The sequence below is a fragment of the Anas platyrhynchos genome, chromosome 4 (assembly GCF_047663525.1).
Source record: "Anas platyrhynchos isolate ZD024472 breed Pekin duck chromosome 4, IASCAAS_PekinDuck_T2T, whole genome shotgun sequence".
Classification (NCBI taxonomy): domain Eukaryota; kingdom Metazoa; phylum Chordata; class Aves; order Anseriformes; family Anatidae; genus Anas; species Anas platyrhynchos.
Genome location: NC_092590.1, coordinates 24,608,433 through 24,629,005, shown reverse-complemented (window position 1 = coordinate 24,629,005; position 20,573 = coordinate 24,608,433). Strand labels below are relative to the sequence as shown.

Here is a 20,573-nt window from a genome sequence, read left to right as displayed (position 1 = left end):
AGGGAAAAATCAACCTTGGTTATTGGCAGCACACTGCTTGATCAGGCATTTCTACATGGCCTTGGTCCACAGAGTAAAAACCTTGTCTTTGACTAGTCTCTTATTGTAAAATAAGAGAATTAAGTTCTTGATCTTAATGATTACAGATTTTTAAGGTGAACGCGGGGCCTTCACAAGGACTTTCAGCCATGCAAAGGAAGGTATAGTAGAAGGTCTGCAATTGCTCTTGCAGCTCTCTGCAGCTCATATAGTGAGATGTATACGTCGCTCCCGTTCATAATAAAATCTGACCAGAGGACTGGGGGGATAAATGGATCACATGCATGACTTTGAAAGATGACTTCAGGGTGTTAATATTGATGGAGAGATCAAAGCTGGAGAAGCGTGCCGTCAGAGACCCGGTGGGCAAGGGATGCAGAGGCTGAGGAGTCCCATCTGCTGATTTATTTAGCATTTAGGGCTGAGGCTCAGGACTGTAGGCCAGCCTGTGAGGGACTACTTGTTCCATCAGTAGTAAATTTATATGGAAAGTGAAACAGATGTAAAGTAGGAATAATTTCTCGTATCGTCAATACTTTCATAAAGTAGTCGAAAATGTTAAAACTTACTGGCTTGAGCGCCAGTACTTAGTGCTACTTAGCGTATTAAAGCCAGAAGAAGAAATGGAAGGGCCGTCAGAACATGTCCCTCATGTTCCATGTTTGTACGGTTTTGATTTGCCATGCCACAAATTTGTCTGAGCCATAAACCCTTTTTTTTCTTCAGCATGATGGACACCCTGCTAGAAAATGTAAATTAAGCAGGATGTGGCCCCTGTTGTGGCTATGTGAAGGGAAGTGTGCTTGACAGAGGGAGTAATAGAGGCTTTCTGCAGAAGTCCTTGGGTCTGTTATTCCTGTTGTTCCTTGTGCTTACCTGCAGTGATAGTCCAAGGGCCTGTTCTGCTTACGGTGCTTAAGATTCCCATGGATGTGGTGTACTTGTTTAGGAAATTGTGCAAATAGGAACATATGAGGCTACTCTGAATAACATATATACGTTTCTTTACACTAGTTCAGAGCCTCTTGAGCTAATCAAGTTTTCTACTATTCTGTGAGACGTCCCTCTGTGGGTCTGTCCACTCACTTGGGATGGCAGAAGCGCCTTTTCTCCTGAAAAGGCAGACGTAATGGTGCAGGGTTCTCTCCTCCACACCTGGAGGAACAGCAGTGAGCCTGAGCTCTTTTGTGCACGCTTCCCTCCTTGCTGCCTCCTTCCTCCTCACCTTCTTTCCCCATTTCAAGCCATATGTCATGTCATTAGCATCCTACTGACCTTAATGTGGCAGTTCATACCTGTCAGGTCTGTGGTTTTAGGCTCTCTGTAGACTGGATATCCATCATCTCTGCATTGCACACCCTTGGGTCATATTTTCTTCACATCTATCAAATTTAGGCTTTATTTGTATTTTGTAATAAATGGATGCTGAGAAGTTGATGATTCGCACTGGTCCCAGGATCCAAAGTTTAAGACAGAGGCCTAAAAATGTCTATACTGTCATCCTGGTTATGATCAAGACTTTGCATTCCTTGCTACTCATGGTGTTTTATTTCTTTTTTAAATCCACAAAATCCTCTTTTTTTTTTTTTCCTTGCTGCCCATGTTCTGGACAGCCATGCTAGTTGCCTTTAATTTAGATTCTATGTTACTTAATTATATTCAGAAAACCATTTTTTATATGAAATCCAACCATTTGGAACTGTAATGTTTGCATTAGTAATTCGTTTTCTGCAACATGATTGCTGATGCTGTAGCTTGAAGCTTTGAATTGTGCAATTGTGAAATTATCTTCAATTGACTTTAATCTTATTCTGCAGTACCTTCGGAAGGGCTTGATGAACAGTCCTTTATCCTTACACTGGATTAAGAAGGGCTTCTTATGTTCTCGTCTGTGGATTAGTACTGAGGATCCCCTGCCACCCTCAGGGAATAAAATTGAGTCCCCTGTAGCACGCAGAGGAGTCTGCATGTTTGAACCCTGATTTGGAAAACTAGTGTCAGGAAGGAACTTAATTCAACTTGGATCTGTTCTGCTCTATTTCTTAAAGAAAAAATTCCCAGACTAGTGTTTAAAGACGTGTTTCTTGTGATTCTGTAGCTTATTGCCAGCATGAATATGTGGTTAGTCTAAGTATCAAGTATCATTTATTTCCTTCTAAATAATAAGAGTAGGTATTTTTATAGAAGTGGCTTAATTTTGGGGTCTTTTCATTAAGAACTCTTCTACCAAAAGTGGCAGAGTAAATGCAGCTCAGAGAACTCTGTGTAGCTCGTGCAAACCTGCTCGTGAGTCTCTGTGATGGTGGCTTTGGTCCCCCCATGCTCTTGGAAACCCATAAGGAATGGGAGAGCAGGGTGGATAATGTTTGCTCAGAATAACACAAATTAATGCTGTTTGTTGTTACGTAGTGTACTGGATATACTGAGAAGCAGCGTTCTTTCATATGCGTCTTGCAGCTCCACTCTAAATCAGATAATGGCAGGGAAAAGTGGTTAAGATGGAAAACTGGAACTGAAAGGTTGAGAAGATAAGAAGTTATGAGGAACAAGGTTGTGATGAGTTAGGATTAAAACACAGGAATTAAAACGATAAAAATGTGACTCAGTAGATTAGGATGGTTTAAATTTCATAGATAATTCTCATAAAACAAAAAAAATCAGAAGAAAATAATTAAAAAATAAAAATAAAAGGCAGATCAAAAGATTTGTTAACACAGGTAAAGCTTATTACTCGTCAGTCTTTACTGCAGTTTCTTGCATCCTGGCAAGGAGAACTCTGCAAGTCCAGCTTTGAAAGCTCCTGTTTAGTAAATATACCATGGCGTTTGTGTGACAGAACGAATGGTATCACATCTATTTCTCATTCTCTCTTTTCTGTAACCGTATTCTACCTGCTTAACTCAGAATCCTAAAGACAGCATTTGTACTCTTCTTATCAGAGCTTTGTAGAGCATGCAGGGCCTCTATCTTTTGCCAGTTCCTTTTCTGAAATCTTCATCCTTTCATTTCCAGCAAACTTGTTTTCTTAAAATGCATTTGCTTCCAATTTTATGTCCTTTTTCTCAAGATCTTTCCTTAGAAAGGAGTGCCTTAGAAAGACTGTTATGTTCTCTTTGCCCCTGGTAAACGGGTAAGAAAAAAATCATATTTTATTTACAACAAAATTACATATTTTTTTCATTGAGAATCCAATCAGAATTGACACTTAGTAATGTTTCAGATCCCATAGGACTGCTTGGGATTCTTGCTAAGCCAGTACAGCTCTGCTTTGTGCATCTATGAAGAAAACATCGTCTTAGTGGTCCAGCAGTGACTGTTGGAGAACAGAACAGTCTCCTGCCTATCATTCTGTACAAAGAAACTTCTTTTTGCCATCTTCTACTTGCACACCATTGAATGCTATATTTTATTTTTTTTTAGGAATTAGCGAAGTCCAGCCAACTTGCAGTTAGCAGAGCTATTCCTTGTAGCTGTCAGGTAGATGAGTTGGGAAGGCAAGCTGCTGTCGAACCAGTGGTGTGGATCTTTAGGTCCTACAGGAGTAGTGAAGTGTTTCAGAGACATGGTGTAGACATGGTGTAGCTTCTGTAGAGCTGTTGTAGAGCTGTTGCTCTACAGAAAGTATTCCGAAGTCCTGAGAATGAGCTCCAGGTATGGAGTTCCAAATGGAAGAAATGTGCCCATTGTGCATATTAGCTGAGCATGGTACAAAAATAAACAAGTAATTCCCAATATCCAAATGGCAGAAAACAACATCAATGCTTTTGACATCAGCGCTGCTTATAAGCATTGTATTAAGAGGAACTGTTTGTATGCTTTAGTCTGCAGACAAAGAAATAGAAATGAGAAAAACACTCTTCTTCATTTACTCCCTAAATAAATTAGTTCAGTCTTCTTTTAGTTAAAATAAATAAATAAATAAGTAGGGAAGCAGAAATATAAGGGAGACAAAAGTGAGAAGGCTGGTTCTCTCATGCACCATGATCATATGTTGTTCTGCATCTGTGTTGCTTTAGTTGTTTCACGATTTATTTTTCTAAATTTAATATTTTTCTATAATGCATTACTACAGAGTTGTTATAGGGAAAATGTGTTTGGTGGTGGTTTTGGATGGTGTGAAAGTGTTACAGGCAGAAGAAGGCAGGGGACAAAGGAAGAATATTGTGAAGTCTCAGAATGAGGACTAACAAGTAATGAAGGACACAGAAGCAGCAGAAGGGGAATGAAACTTCATCAGAACATTAAGCAAGAGCAGAACCATACCTAAGAGACAAGGTTGAGCCTGGATGTGGATGGGTTTGGGATTTCTTCCTTTTTGGTACTAGCTCTATCTTGTTGTGACAAAACCAAAGGCAGCAAAGGCACTCAAACTACAACTTCTTTGGTTTGAAAGAGGGGTGTGTGTGTGTGTATGTGTTTATGTTAACTAGGCAGATGCTCTGGAGGCTCTTTAGTTCGGAGGTGTTTTCTTTCACTTGTTTCCAAAACTGTTTGTTGTTCAGTTGTTGCTGAAACCTGACTTGCAGGCTTTCACAGCGGGTAATGGATTGCTAAGGTCAGTGGTGGTGTCTGGAAGTGCTGACAAATTCTCTGCTGGGTATTTTTTGTTCATACCTTCTGTTAGTTTCTTGTCCCATTTTCATGGTTTGTCATTTTAAGAGAATATCCGTGTGGTAGTGCAGATCCAACTTAGAGCAAGCACTGACAACTGAAAAGCCGTGTGACCTTTTTTTTGTATTTTCTTCACGAGTCCTCTTCAAAAATCCTTTTCCACAGATAGCATTTCCAACTTGAAGCTCAAGTTATTGTGGAAGTCTTTGAATAACTTCTCCAATGTAGGCCAGTGAACCAAATATGGCACAAGTACAACAGATTGCCACTTAATTGCAACTGTGAAATTCTGACCTAAAATAATGTGTAAATTCTGCATACATTGAACTTGTTTATATACACAGTATTCGATTAAAGAAATTATTTACGTTTCTAGATAAATACAACCTGTGTGGTCCTGGCAGAGAAATTTATATATATATATAAAAGTACTGTGTGTGTGTATATGTACATACACACACATGATCATATATATACGTACATACATATACACATGCCTGTAAATATATAACATAAATTAAAAATTATGTATATCAAAAGTATATTGTATACTTCTTTGCATTTACTTAATGTAGGTAAAGAGGTACACCAATCGTACATGGGTCGTTGGTGGGTCTGTATGCTTACTGTTGGCAAATGCTGCACTTCTAGCAGTGATTGCTGTAGAAGATATTCTCTAGTTGTAATGTTAATTTTGTTCATCTGAACAAGTGGATGGTGTCAGCATTCCTTACACTAACTGTAAATTGGTATTCCAAGCCAAGAGAGATGGCAATATCTAATGGTAGTGGTAGTAACAGCATTATTGTCAGTTTTTAAAACCTAACATCACTCTGGATCATCCTCAAATCCCAGTGTTGTCTTCCAAATAAGTTTCTTCAAAACACTGTCTAATTTCTTTCTCCATTTTTCACTTCATACTTGGAAAGGAAAAACAACCACAAAGCATTATAAACAATTATTTACTCTTTCTTCTGTGTTTTCTTCTCAGAAATGAGTTCATTTCAGCCACCAAGTTCTTTTTAAGTCCTTACAAATTGTTGAGGCACCAATCGTCAGTGGGAGAAATTGCAAATGTGTGTGTAGTGTAAGAAACTGATGATTAAATCCCTCCCATCCAAGTCATCCTGGAAAGGTTAATTAGAACTGTTAAGAACGCAGCAGGGAGAACATCCTGTCCTCATACTCCTTTCCGCTGAGCCCTACAACCTTCCTTTCCAATTTTCTGGTCGTATCATTCCCTAGCAGGTAAAAGCCCCTCTTCCAGTCTCCTGCCCACTAATTCTGTGTCCCAGCTGTGTTCAGCCTCCCCTGGATCCTGAATGTTTCTAGACTCCATGTTCTTATTGTCAGGGAATCTTATGTCAAACTTTTGTATTGCGTATGTATGATTTCCTCTGGGACATAAATTACTGCATAAATACACATTTTTCCATGTCAACTTTTTGTTTATTTTTCATTTGTGTAGGCAACTTACACAGAGTACAATCCTCTTAGTAGAGCTTTTAGGAAAGCTTTAATTCAGGAGATGATTGAGCCTGATGTCTCTAAAGCTGTTGTTACAACATTTCTGGGCTACGCTGTAAAACTTCAGTATAGCAAAAAAGCCTTAATATGTTGAACGTGATGAAAGAGCAATAAACAGCTTCCTTTTCTGTCTTTATAGTTGCACTGGAGCTTTGTTTTGGTGCTGGGACATGCCATTTTCCCTTTCTTCTCATTCAGAAGAGGGGGGAAAAAAGGCAGGAAGCAGGAAATGTTGTATGTGGAGGCAGGTTGTTGTAAAATAAAGGACAAATAAAATCCATTAGTAGTGGTTGGGAGGCATGTTGTGCCTGGGAGCCAGCCTCCTAGGCAGTGACCATGGGTGTTCCTGTAGAGTGAGTGCCTGAAGGAGTTTCTGTTACAAATAACAGTTTGTCTAGCAGCTTAAAAAGTAAAAATTACAATCTAAAAAAAACAATAATCATTAAAAAAAAGGTTCAGTGGTCTCTTTGAAGTGCTGTGTCTGCACAGGTGGCTCCCCAGGGTTGCTGGGCGTGCAGGGAGGGGCTTTGCAGAGCTGGGTGCTGCAGCCCCCAATCTCCCCCACTTTTTGGGCCTGCAAACCTGAAAATCCAGGTCTGGGAGGTGACAGGGAGCCAGGCATAAAGCCTAAGCATCTTTTTCTCTTTTGCTCCTAAAATGCTGCTTCTCTGAGCCATGCAGTGAGCATGCAGCAGCCGTTCTGGGTGTGAGTGCCTATGCAGGCACGCTCACACACCTGCACATGGGCTCCTCCTGTGTCTGGTTCTGGCTTCAGGAGCTGTTTGGAAACCTAGATTCTTGTCATAATTTATCAAACACATGACACCAGCATGCTAAGCTGCCATCCTTAGCATATATTTGCCAAAATGCTAAATAGGAAGCACTGTAGATGCTTTCATGTGTTCTGCCCTAACTCCGTTACCATTGGGTGGTTTGTTTGGCCTGTTTGCTTCTCGTCTGAGTACGCCTGAATATCTGGCATGATGTCACATGGCATGACGGTTTTAAAATGATGAGGCACTGTCAGTGCACGTGATAATCCCCCATCTTAAACTCCTCATGCTGTTCAGCCACAGTCATAGATGCGTTTGCTGCTTTTGCATTTGTTTTGCAGTGCACCTCTCCAGCTTCAGTTTCACTCTAAGCCTTATTCACAGCAGCATGATAAATGTAGTTAGCTTTGTACCTAATTGTAGTAAAGATTTTCATTGCTTATGAAAGTCATTGTTGGAATTAATTTATGGTTCTGACTGCAAAGAAACTTTCAGCAACAATTTTGTGTGACCACGGCAATAAAGTAATTAACTGGCTCACTTAAAATGCGTAAATGGCCAGGGCATTCACTCTTAATATTTCAGGAATTACACTTCTGTATTCATACTCCTGCAATTCTATTAATTTCTAATCAAGAGGAGTCTGTTACATTATAAGCTTTAAAGATATTACTAACATGTATTTTTACACTAAATAACTAACTTTGGAGAAATTAGGATGCCCGTCAGATTCAAGAGTTGAATATGTATTGTTAATTTGTTCCCAGAGCTATGAAATAACTGTGAGCAAGAGTGGAAAAGCACTGTGGGTATAGGCATGCAAATGAACTTGCCAAGTGTCTATATATCATACGGTGTCTTAAATCTGCGGACATAAAAGCAGGATGAAGACACAGCCATTAAAAAGGCAGTCATTTTTGAGTGTCACATAATTTAGAGACTTTAAGTTATTGAAGTGTCATGAGTTTATTGCACCTAATTTATTAATACAATCATTTGGGATTCACTTATGTCTCTTGCTCTGCCCCAAAACAGAGGCTAAAAGTCTGTTTAAAATGTGCAGGCTCTGCTTCAGCAGTGAAAGCTTAAATCGTTTCTCAGGATTCAGAGAGACAAAAAAAAAATAACATACTGCAGTTCTGCAGGTAGTGGGTGGCAGTCTTACGATGTATTTCTGATTTATTTACATTTGTGTATTAAATGAGGGCAGAGATCTATTAAAGATGAAGCTGGTTGTGTTCCCATTTAGTTTTTCCATTGTTAAATTAGGTGTACAGAAAAATACCCTGTTGCTTAGGTTTCTAGCCTGGACGAAAAAAAGTTAATCATGACAAATACCTTCTACTGCTTTCACACTTAAAAAATTAAAAAAAAAAAAAAAAAAGTAGAGAAGAAAAGCTTGCCATTTCTTTTCAATCCTTTCATGTGCTGAATTGGCTTCTTTCAGTTTGCAGATTCTGTTCTGTTTCTCTCCTACCCAGGAACACTTTTAATGTGTTGAAGCAGTTGACAAAACAGTGCTAAGGCAGTATGTATGAAAAGGGGTGCTGCTGAGAGCTGGAGACAAAAGGAACCACTTGATTGTAATATATGCAGTTTTGACAAAACACCTTGTGTGATGCCTGAGAAAATTACACACATGAAGAGTTTTTACTTTTAGCTTTGTATTTTTTTAATTTTTTTTTTAATTCTCATGTTTTGTTATCTTTTTTTCCCCTAATCAGGACAGAATTTTACCCTAAGGCAGTTAGGAGTTTGTGAACCAGCAACTCGTCGAGGACTGGCATTTTGTGCGGAAATGGGGCTCCCCCACAGAGGTTACTCTATCAGTGCAGGGTCAGATGCTGATACTGAAAATGAAGGAGTGATGTCTCCAGAGCATGCCATGAGACTTTGGGGCAGGGGGGTCAAGTCAGGGCGCAGTTCCTGTCTGTCGAGCCGTTCCAACTCAGCCCTCACTCTGACTGATACCGAACACGAGAACAAGTCCGACAGTGAAAATGGTAAGTTCTTACACATATGCACGTATATATAAATCAATGTTTTATTTGCTGTTTCAGTTGACACTCAATAATTTCAAGTCATTAAAAGTTCCAGGAGTGGCCTTGAATTATTTATCTACTTATTTTTTTTACCTCCCCTTCCCAGAAAAGTCAATATTCACTATCAATCCTAACTAATGCAAGCTTTGGGCGTGATGTTTTAGCTGTAATTTTGGAAGAGTTTAATCACAAATAAGATTAGCTCTGTTTCATCTTGGGCCATGTCACCTGTTACCCTTTGGGGAGCAGCAAAGTAAGTGGTGATAAAGTTGATCCCTGAGGCCAGATTGAAATCCAAGGTTTTGTCGTGAACTCCACTTTAAAACATCTCAAAGAAGTTGCAGAATCTTAGAATGGATGAATGAACACAGAGAATAGCTTATTAACAGGGCTCATGTGATTGGAAAACAAATTTGATCATGATTCAAGCTCACTGGCTGATGAGAGCAATTGGAATTGTGGTGAAGAGGCGTGTGGCCCTTGATGTGCCTGGGGGACTGGATTACTGCGCAATTAAAACCTGGACAAAAAAAAAAAATCTAAACAGCTTTGTAGGATATGGGGTATGACCATTGTATATTAAGGTTTAGTGTTTAAATGAAAAGAGGTTAATACAATTGACTTGATTCACTTTAAAAGCTTTGCAAAATCTTGTACTTCAACTTGAGGTTATGAACAGAACCTGATGTGGTGTTAAATGCAAAGTGCACAAATCTTAGAAAACATTTATCTTTAACTTTTTTTTATTTGCAGAAGATTTGCGGCTTCAGTAGAATTAAAATGATTGTTCTATTAACTTCATGACTTCCTATGCGACAAATTCAAAAGAAGAATAAAGGAAAAATGAGTAAATGAAAATTAGTGAGATGGCTATTGCCTAGTTATATATGCTTCAGTTTATTAATTTATTAAACATGTCTGCTCAGCTGTACATAAGCTGCAACAATTTTATTTCTATCCTCTGGCCATAGCTGTAACACACCGTGGTAAGCAGCAGTGTGTGTATCTATTATGATATGATACTTCTGTGATCATAAAAAAAAAAAAAAAAAAGTGCACCACTTGTATTTTAAACTACAAGCAGTAATGCTTTGTCCTACCTATTTACTGTTTGAACTTCAGTTTGAGAACACAAAACTGAAGCTGCCGTAGTCACTGCTTTTCCTGTGCTGGCTGGTTCTAGCTGGATTCCTGTGCGAGATGGCTGCCTCAAATGGGATTTTGCTTTTTATCTTGGAATTAATGCTGTGTGTTACCTGAGGAGTCAGCTGTCCATATTCAAAAGCGTTTTGTCTTGTGCTTGGAAAGTTTATTTTGAGTCAGAAGCAAGCTTTGATAAAGGAAGCTAGGAGTACATGCTTACCTCCTTTTGACAGTGGGGTTGTTGGATGGCTATTGATATTTCATCTGCAAAGCAGTCTAGAAAAAATTGTTGAGCAGTCCTCTGATTTTTCTTTTGAAAGATCTGTGCTGAAACTGTCTTGAGTATTTTGCAAAACCCTAGGTTAATGATCTTTTATGTATGTGTTTATACATACACACACACAATTTCCGTATGAGAGTTGTATCAATACTTTATCAAAGGGGTCAATGCCTCAGAAGAATGATAGTTTAGGAATGCTTTTTTTAATAAACTTGTTTTTTTTAAAGCTCTATATATCTGGTTACAATATGCCAAAAGTCCTTCCATGAGATTAAAGGTAGAGTTTATATTTTGTGTATGAGAAAGCTGAATATGTTAGAAAAGACACATTGGTTAAAATCCTGCAAGGAGTGTCTGATGTTTGATACTACTTCAAAGAAGAGTTTAGTCACTAAAAGGATTACAGTTGATTTATTTATTGATAGGGAGGCCAGCAGTCCAGCTTAAGAAAGTACTAGGACTGCTGTGAGGCTAATGAAATTTTGATGGCTTGAAAGTCCCCTGGGGTTATGAAACATACATAACTCAGACCATGTCATGGGTCCTCGTTTCGTTGGAGATGTTATGGAAGTGGTGAATACCTTAATCTTCTCTGGTGCTTTTCTCTGCATTTTTGTTTCCACTCAACATGGGAGATTTGGCTGAGAAACGATTTTATAAATGTAGTTGGAAGTCAGTATGTTAAATGCTCACAGCAGAATAGAAAATACAGTTTAAAGCCAGGGAAGCAATACTGTCCTGGCAGGCACAGGTGCTGTACTCTAAGGACCAGACTGCAGGTGTGAGTATTGTTAATTTATGGCCTGACATTAATAGCTGTGCTACTATGCTGTTAAAGTCTGACAAATCCGATAAAGCTTTGAATCAAAGCTAGAATTACAACCAGTCCTCTGTACTGTGTCCCTGTGTACTGTGCTTTCAGGTTTCCTGACTGAATTTCAATGGTACAGTTTTTACAGATAAATGCATTTTTGTGCATCATGTTTATCACTGACGTAGGTAAAGAGCAACAGGTTGTGATGAACAAAACACAAAACCAGAACATACTTTCCTCACCAGGTCCCAGTTCTTGAATGATGTTGGCGTTCACCTAGGAAAACTGCTCACTGCTTTAAATAGCCCATTACTATAAGCAGACCTCATTGGAGTTAATGGGACTATTCATAATGGTGAGAAATGTGACTTATCCTACGGGTTTATGAACTCAGGATTAACTATTCGTTGAATGTACATAAGGTTTTCTTTCTTGCCTGGTAGGTAAGAACAGAAGCTTGGCGTCAAAACACAATTTCTTTCTCTTCCTTGTAGCTGTTGGGTATCTCTGCTCTTCTGAAGAAGTTGTGGATTGCATTTCCCTCAGAAAGGCAAAAATCTAGTTTTTTTGCATAATTACAGTGAATGAGTGGAAATACTTTGCTGATTATTCTAACTTTTAGTTGTTGAGCTCTCAAGCTTTTTTCTAAGATCCTACAAAAGCCAGTAAGTTTGTGCATACTGGCCATACTGGCACGATTAGAAGTTTCTTTGAAAAAGTTGGACATCATTGTTGCAGAGTTTTAAATACACTAATAATTTAGTGAATGCCAGCAGATTTTGTATAGAAAACATCAGAACTGTTTTCCAGACATAGGGTTTATAGATAAATTCTCACCTCCGAAGGTTTGGGTTATTGCTTAATAAATCATTCTAAAAGGAAGTATTTTTCTCTGAGCTTGTTTAAGTTCCATATATGACTTTTGGCATCATATTCTGAGGGATTTGTCATGTCAGCCTCCCTGAAGGAGGTCCCGCATCTGTTAATCTGGGCAATCTACCAGTGTCATGTACAGTGTGTACAACTGGAGCACACTCAGCACTCATGTGCTTCTTAGGCTTTCTTCTCCGTCTCCATTGCAGTCCTCCTGGAGGCAAAAGGAGGTGAAACAAGAATATGGTACTTAAAAACGGATCAACACAATATGCATGCTTTCCCATTTCAAAATGCTGTCATGAAGTTTGTGGTATTAATTGTTCTAGGAGCCGTGTTCTTGAAATTCAAGCAGCCTGTCATTTACATGCACGCCAGTAACTTTTTGTTTTTAATGTGTTCTAAGATTACTGAAGCTTGTCTTATAAAAGTGATCAATATTCAAGCAGAATGTGAGCTAGAAGTTACAGTTAAGCTTCAAATGGCTATTTTGTTGAAAAGGTCAATATATTTTAAGGTATCTTAGAATCTATGTAGTTGTTTGAATTATTTTTAAAGCCATTAAACTGCTATCCCTGACCTAATGTGACATCAGAAAGATAATAGTCAAAACATGAAGGTTAATTGAGCAAGTTATTCCTGAAGTGCAGCTCATTGCAGAGTTATGTATTTATATATTTCTTTTAAGTTATATTACCAGCTTTGTATGCACTTCTTGTGCAGGCTTCAAGCTGAGGCTACAGCAACAATTGTGACTAAAACGATTTCAAACTTAAGCAAATCCATACCAGTTTCCATCCCTTTGGAGGCAATATTGACAGTGCTTCCAAGATTTAGGCTATCCAGATAAATGTATGCGACTTAGTTGACCCTGCCCACATCTACAAAGGCTAACTAGGCATACAGGAAATATTTGCACTGGCACTAGAATAGGGGGGAGTATTTTGTTCTTCAGTGAAAATCTTTCACTGATGGAGATTTGTCTTAAAACAAAACAACAAAAAAAAATCAAAGGATATTAGGATGTAATAAAATGAAAAGAAGAAAGAGAGGGAGGAATATGAGATCATGGCCTCAGGGCAGTCATTCTGAGTTGGTTAGATAAATGATTTGAAACTTGGACCCATTTTTCACAGCTATGGAAAAGCAGATATTGCTAGCAGAATGTCCATTGCTGAGGGATTCTGTGAGCAGAAATTACGAGCTTATCAGCTGCTTGGGCACCTGCCTGCTTCCTCTCCAACTTCTGCCAGTTTCTGAAGACAGCATTCTTGTGAACCTAATACTCTCTTATCCTTCCAGAATGGTGAATTTACTGGCATTCAGATCTCTGAAAACCAAGAAGTACATTGGTAAGGTACTTGTCAAGACATTTTTAAATCTGTTCTCTCTAACATCTGCATCTGTAACATACACTTGAACTCTGCATTCTTACATAATGCACATCATTCAGGAAGTAGTGTTAGACCCTTTTACCTGTTTAACATCCTTCTTTATGCTAAGATAAAACTTGATTTGAAAGAGCTCGACTGATAGGAGCTGCTTGCTACCTGCTAGGCAAACCCTGAGCCTACTTATCAAAACCAGCCACATATCTGATGAATTAATATTCATCTTACTGCCATACCACCATTTACAGCTTCTTCACTCTTTCCCACAGTATTCCATCTAGCAATTATCTACCCCTCATTAACCATGCCAATGTCTCTTTAAATCCTGCTTTGCTGCTAAGAAATTTCATAGCCAGGAAATCCGTCTGTTTTATTGTTGACAGAACTCAGTTCTGAAATAGTATTTAGCACCTAAACAAGAATATGCATTCTTTCTTTGGTTACAGACACATGGAGCAGAAATCCGTACACAAAAGGAGTCGTCCCTGTTTTTCTGCAATATTGTCATGTGTTTTGCAGTTATCCCAATATCAGATTCTGTTACATTATGATTGCAGGTCTGCCGTTGTGTTTTGGTACATCTTCCCAGCATTCACAGTTAATGGAATTGAAAATCGTGTTGATGATTCTTTTGGCTAGTGGCAGCCATAAAAGGGAACAGCTGAGCAGATCTTTTTCCAATAACTTTTTTGGATCTTCTGGACCTCAAAGGTTTGAGTGTTGCTGAACTTGCCATTGAGGAAGGGCATGAGATTCCAAAGGGCCGTCCTAATGATGCGTATCTGGTGGGAGTCTGGTATGGGCCACCAGGCTGACACTCTGAAAAGATCTAACCAAATCTTCTGATGCATGGGAACTGTAGGCTTAACAACAGCTGACGGTAGTAAAATTAGAATTGTGTTCTGCAAAGAAAAACAAATCTAAGAGAATTTCAGAGAATTTACACTTGTCTGTCAAGATTATAAATACTTCTGATGTTAAAGAATGGTGAAAGAGATGTTTCCAAGACCAACTGGCATAGCTCAGGATTTCCTCAGAGATCTGAATTTCAGGAAAGAATCACACAGAAATGGAAGCAAGGTCAGATTCATCAGGAGGATCTTAAAAAGATGCAGCTGAAAGAAAGGCTATGAAGCGAGGCTGAGAGAGTTGGGGTTGTTTAGCCTGGGTAAGAGAAGGCTCCAGGGAGACCTTATAGTAGCCTCCCAGCATCGAAGGGGGCCTACAGGAAAGCTGGGCAAGGACTCTTTGTCAAGGGGTGTAGTGATAGGACAAGGGGTAGTGGTTTTAAACTGAAAGGGGGGAGATTTAGATTAGAGGTTAAGAAGAAATTCTTCACTCAGAGGCTCAGGGGAGGCCCTGGCACAGGCTGCCCAGAGAAGCTGTGGATGCCCCATCCCTGGAGGTGCTCAAGGCCAGGCTGGATGGGGCTTTGGGCAGCTGGGTCTGGCGGGCGGTGTCCCTGCCCATGGCAGGGGGGTGGAACCAGATGGTCTTTAATGTCACTTCCAACCCAAACCAATCTATGATTCTATGTAAATACAGTTATGAGGCATAAGAAACAAAGAAGTGAAGATGTGCACAGAAGCATGAATGCTGAGAAAAGGGGAAAGAAAGAGTTGTTACTCAGCAGTCAAGGAAGACTGATAATATATTGCTGATATGTTTTCTTGTGGTTGCTTTTCTTATTTCAGCATTTGCTACCAGAGTAACTGATCACATCGCTAACATTTGTGCTATTAAATAAAGGACTAGAGGTTACCTAAGTAAATAAAATTTGTCCTGCATGTATAGGGCACCTATAGCCTCTGGGCTTTTTGTGACTCATGTCTGAGAAAGCGCTGAGGATGGGTATGGTTCTGGAAGGGAAAAACAAACAGAAAGGAAGCTTCAGAAGGGACAAAGGGAAAGAGGAGAAGCTGTCTAATCAGGTAGCTAGGAAAAGCCCTAGACAGAGGAAAAAAATTTTAGAAGTTTGTTTTGTAACAACAAGTATGTGCTTGTGTGAAATAAGTCTTGTCACTGATTTGATCACTTGACACCGATTCCCTTCTGTGATAGTGTAAGCCCATCCTTGATGAGCATAAAGCAGCAGATGCTAACATAACAGGTATTTTGACATAAGTAAGGCTTCTAACACAGTCTCACTCCTGACATACTCCTAAGTAGAGGCACATGGTCTGGGTTCATTATTGCATGGCGAAAGTACAAATTATTGGAAAAATGCATAAGGAATGATTATCAGTATTTCATGAGCTGTCAAGCTGAATCAAATAGTACTCCACATAGTGTGCCATAGATTTTCTTAATGGCTTGGATAATGCAAATAGAGTGTTGTAACCTGGAAAAAAAATCGCATATGCTTTGTAAGACAGGATGAAAGCTGGGGAAGTAATTCCACATGAGAAAATGCAGTTCAGTAAGTACAAGTGCGAAGGCCTGCATTTAAGTGGGAGTAATCAGTTCTCAAAATATGAGAAAGACAAGTGGCTAGATCTCAGTCCTTTAGAAAATCAGAGAATAAGTCAGCTTAGAAGGGACTTTTGAGGTCCTGTGGTCCAACCATCTGCTTAGAGCTGAACTAACGTAATTTAGATGAAGTTGCTCAAGGCTTTGTTCAGTTAAGTTTTGAACATTTCCAAGAAAAAAGATACCCGCATCTTTTATGGACATCTGTTCCAGTGCTTAGACAGCTTCTTGTTTTTTTTCCTTTATATCTAGTCAGAATTTCCCTTGCTGCCATTGTGACCACCATCTTAGGTGTTGGAAAACCCAAGTTAGGTTTCCAACTTTTACCCTCTCCAGCTTGAACAAACTCAGTGCTCTAAGCTTCTCCTTGAGCTTTCTAATCATCCTGGTCAGCTTCCGTGGAATTAATTCTAGTCTGTCGTGCGAGTACTGGGGAGCCCCAAAGTGGTTGTTATATGCCAGATGAGATCTTCAGATGCTGAAAAAAGGGTGACTGATCACTTCCAAGAGCGTGCTATCTGGTATTGTGAATGCGGCTGGGTATGGGGTTAGTTCTTATTGTTGCAAGGGCACATTGCTGACTCTTGCTGAATTTCTTGTCTGTGACGACTCCTTCTTACTACAAAGCTGATCTCCAGTGGGCTCCAGCTGGTGCTGTTAGATGTGGTTATGCTGCCTTTGGACTTTGTAGCTTCTTTCTGCCCGTTCTCACGACCTGTTGAGATCCCTCTGAAAGGCCGTCTTGCCCTGCAGTGTGTTGATCCCTCTCTCCAACTTAATTAACATCATTCAAAGACGTGCTGAGGGCATGTTCCATCCTATTCATTCTCAACATGTTACATGTAGTACAACCATTAAGCAGCACCAGCCCCGATATTAGTCCCTAGAGAAAGCCATTAATTAATGCCAACAGTTGGTCTCTGAACTACGAAGCAGTGTGCTTCCAGCCTGAGGCACCCGTTCTCTACACTTGTAGCCCACCTATCCAGTTCATCTCTCTCCAGCATGGCTACCAGGATGCTATGGTAGACCATGCTGAAAACCTTGCTAATTTCAAGAAAAAAAAAAATCACTGTTTTCCCTTTGTCTGCTGAGGCAGATCATAGACAACAGTCAGGTTGTTGGGTGTGATTTGCCATTGGTAAATCCATCCCAGCTGTTCTCAAGGATTTCCTTTTCCTGGAGCCCTGTCCAGGCATATGAAGGATAATCCCAGCAGTATTTGTTCCATAATCTTTCCTGGGGAACTGGGGTGGGGCTGACTGCTTCTTCTTCCCCACGTAGTCCTTGCACTTCTTCAAGATAAAATGACTTCTATCTTCTTTAAAAGTCGTCATGAACCTCTGTGACCTTTCAGTGAATCAGAGTGGCCTTTCAGTGACACTGATCAGCTCTGTCAGCACCTGGGGATGCCTTTGTCTGTCCCCAAAGCTTGTGGATGCCCAGCTGGTCTAAGTGGTACCTGTACCTAGCATCTTGCTCTTCCTCTACCGCGTTTCTCAACTCCGGTTGAGCTTTGGCTTTCCTATCCCCAGACCTGCATGTCCTGGAAATGTTTTTGTATTCCTCTCCTGTAGCTAGGTTATAATGGAGGACAAACAGTTTCTGCAGTATGTGAGGGTTTCTACCATGACCTTATAACATGTCTTTTATGCAGTACAGCTGAAATAACCCTACTGCTGCTCTGAGCAGTGCTGAGACAGAGGTACTGTGTCTCTGTGACTGGTTTTGGCACTACGTTGTGAGGAAAATGCCAGCCAACTAGAGGCCTGCAGAAAGGTTAACAAGAATGGTCAGCAAATTTAGACATACAACACTAAGAAACAATGGGGAGAATTCAGAATGTTTTACCTGGCCTCTTCTGTTTGGATATTGCGGCCATTGTGAAGGTTACTGTGGCAAAGACAGCCAGAAGCAAGCAGTGCAAGTAGTGAAATGGAGAAGTTTAGCTCAGACAACGTAGCACCAAGGATAACAGTGAAAGCGATTGATGAGAACCATGCAAATACTTCGTCATCTAAGATATTTTCAAAAACTACTTTAAATTGTTTTTTGTCAACCTGGTATTATAGTTCCTGTCAGTCCTGTTGTGTGGGAGAGGATGGGCAAAAGAACTTCTTCAGTGTCTTTCTGGTTTTATTTTTTGTAAGTCAAGTGTGTTACCATTTGACCCAAAAATTGATAAACAGGAAATGTACGGAGAAAATGAAGGCTATGAGAAGGTTGCTTTGCAATTTACTATAATGTTGATATCTTGATTGGTCTTCTGATTGTAAATGGCTAACTTTTGGTAGATTTTTTTTTTTCTTTTTAATGTTGCTATACAAATATTGTTGGTTGGTTCACCTAAACAAAATGTGTTCTGGACATGCTTACGCAAGGAAATCTGAAAAAGAAAAGTTATTTTTCACTTGGGTTGTGTTTTAATTGTGAGGTTGCCATGAAAGCAAAGCATGCTTTGCACATCTATAAACTGATGATCTCTGCTGTTTTGATTTTGACTGTGGTTTTGATGTCCTTGAAAAATCACAGTGGTAGCAGTAAATTGTTTTAATTAATGAATTAGAGAGCAACGGAATTGCTGAGTCAGGTTTATTGATGTAATTATCACCGGAATAAAAAAGAAGAAGAAAAGCCTGGAAGAACTGAGATTGTTTTGCTTGTTGTCATTTGAAAGCAACTTTCTCAGCCATTGCTTCCTTCATCTCCTATACAATTATGTGAATATAAGGGTGTGGGCATACATACACACATACATGGATCTAAATATACATATACGTTTATATATTCACTAGCAAAACAAAATTAATGAAATAGGTGAAGTCTAATAATGATTCTATATAAACAGTAGGCTTATTCATATTCAGTTGATTAAGAGAACTTTTTAAAGCTTCACATGATTTTGATTTGAAATAAGATTTTAATTGCATTTGCTTGTTTAACTAAATATAAGGTCATTGAGAAATAATCTAATAATGCTTTTTACTTTAAATGCAGGCTGTGCTGTTGTCAGAGAATCAGTAACAATCATAGGCTACTGTCTTTGGATACTGGTGAAATAATAGAGAACTTAAATACTGATTGGAAGTCAAGACTTTTCTGTATATAAAAGGCTGAAAACAATTTTGGAACTGACAGTTCTTTAAAACAATCTCTTTTTAAACACATGTGAAAATTTGTTTTTATATTTTCTGGATAAGAAGTTATATTTCTTACATTCAGATGAGAATTCAGTTCAAAATTAAATTTCAAGTCAACTTTGAAAATGAATTCCTTTTACAGTTATTAAAACTGAGGCAGTCAGAGCTTTGTTTGGTCTAAGTAGATATGTTGGCAAAATTTAAGATTTTTTTCCTTAATTTAAGGTGGGAAGATGAGGTCTCAAATCTCACAGGAAAGGAAATGCTGGCTAAGAAGCTGTAGCATTTATTATTATTCTTTTCCCACTCATCCAGCACTTTCATCCTAAATTATATGTTTTGTGTTTAGTTATCTGTTGTTTTCACTTGTATGTTGTAGGGAAGAATGTTGTTGGCAGACAGAAACCAAGGAGATTCATTTTCTTTCACTCCACATTCAAAACCTCTCAGTGGAAGAGCCTTTGATGCCTGCTGCAGTCGGTATGGGTTAGTCCAGGAATTTACATAGCACTTGGGATTTGCAAAATAGTTACCATTATCTTGCTTTAATTTTTTTCCTTTTTAATTTCACAGTTGTGAAACCACAGTATGAGACTAAAAAAGATAAGGAAAACAATGTGAATTAATTACAGATTAAATTATGAATGCACAAATGGTTAATAGGCGTATCTCACATCTTCAATCTGGGCATCTGTAATAGATGGCAGTTTTCCTGGGGTTTGGAGACTCTGTGCAGCTGCTGGTGAATCCCTCCTTCAGGTACTGTGGCTGCTGACTAGGTACATCAGAGACGAGATGTGAGTATTTGTGGTATTTGCAACATAAAAAGAAGCAACCAACCTGGGAAGCTGTTGTCACGGATTGTTATGCTACTACAGAGTAAAGCCAACAGGCTGACTGCTCTGGTTGACCACGTTATGATTGCTTTTTGTCCCTTGTGATAAAATAGATGCATTAATGTGTGTATGTATGTATGTTTCTTGTGCTTACAAGACCTTTTCTTACATGGTTTTAATTTCACAGCTTACACACATGGTTTTGTTACAGATTAAACGCAGAGGGCTGAAGGCAGCTTCCTTCTTCAAATGATCCAAAAACTTCAGTGCATTTCCGTAGTGAATCTTTCTGCAGTCATGAGCATAGGCAAGGGAAAGTTGTTTTGATATTACACACTCTGCTGCTGATCTGCTGTGTGCTGGAAAAAGAAATTCTTTCAAAAATGCAATATACTATAAAATGTTTTATAGTTATAAATAAAATGAGTTATATAATCACTGCTGACAAGCTATCTGGTCTCAGTCTGCGCATGAGGCAGATAGCTTAAGAAGAATTCTGTACAAAACTTCAATTTCTTTTTGCAGTTGGTATCACTGAACCAAACTGTATTGGTCACCTGTGCAGTTTGTAGAAAAATAGCAGAACTGAGAAGTCCAGGATCCTTTTTGGCAAAAATAAGTTGCTGGAGGAGGTT

The 20,573-nt window shown here is 39.1% G+C and overlaps 1 protein-coding gene across 27 annotated transcripts in view; it reads left to right on the top strand.

Annotated features, from left to right (window-relative positions):
- The window catches only part of TENM3 (teneurin transmembrane protein 3), a 1,327,252-nt gene that overhangs the window by 1,014,841 nt on the left and 291,838 nt on the right, over positions 1-20,573 (top strand). For 21 of the 27 annotated variants that reach the window (XM_072037263.1, XM_072037264.1, XM_072037262.1 and 18 more), the window contains one exon: positions 8,675-8,953. The exons of the other annotated variants lie outside the window; for them this stretch is intronic. In XM_072037263.1, coding sequence (XP_071893364.1) covers positions 8,675-8,953 — 279 coding nt within the window. The remainder of the gene's footprint in view (positions 1-8,674; positions 8,954-20,573) is intronic. 27 annotated transcript variants of the gene reach the window in all.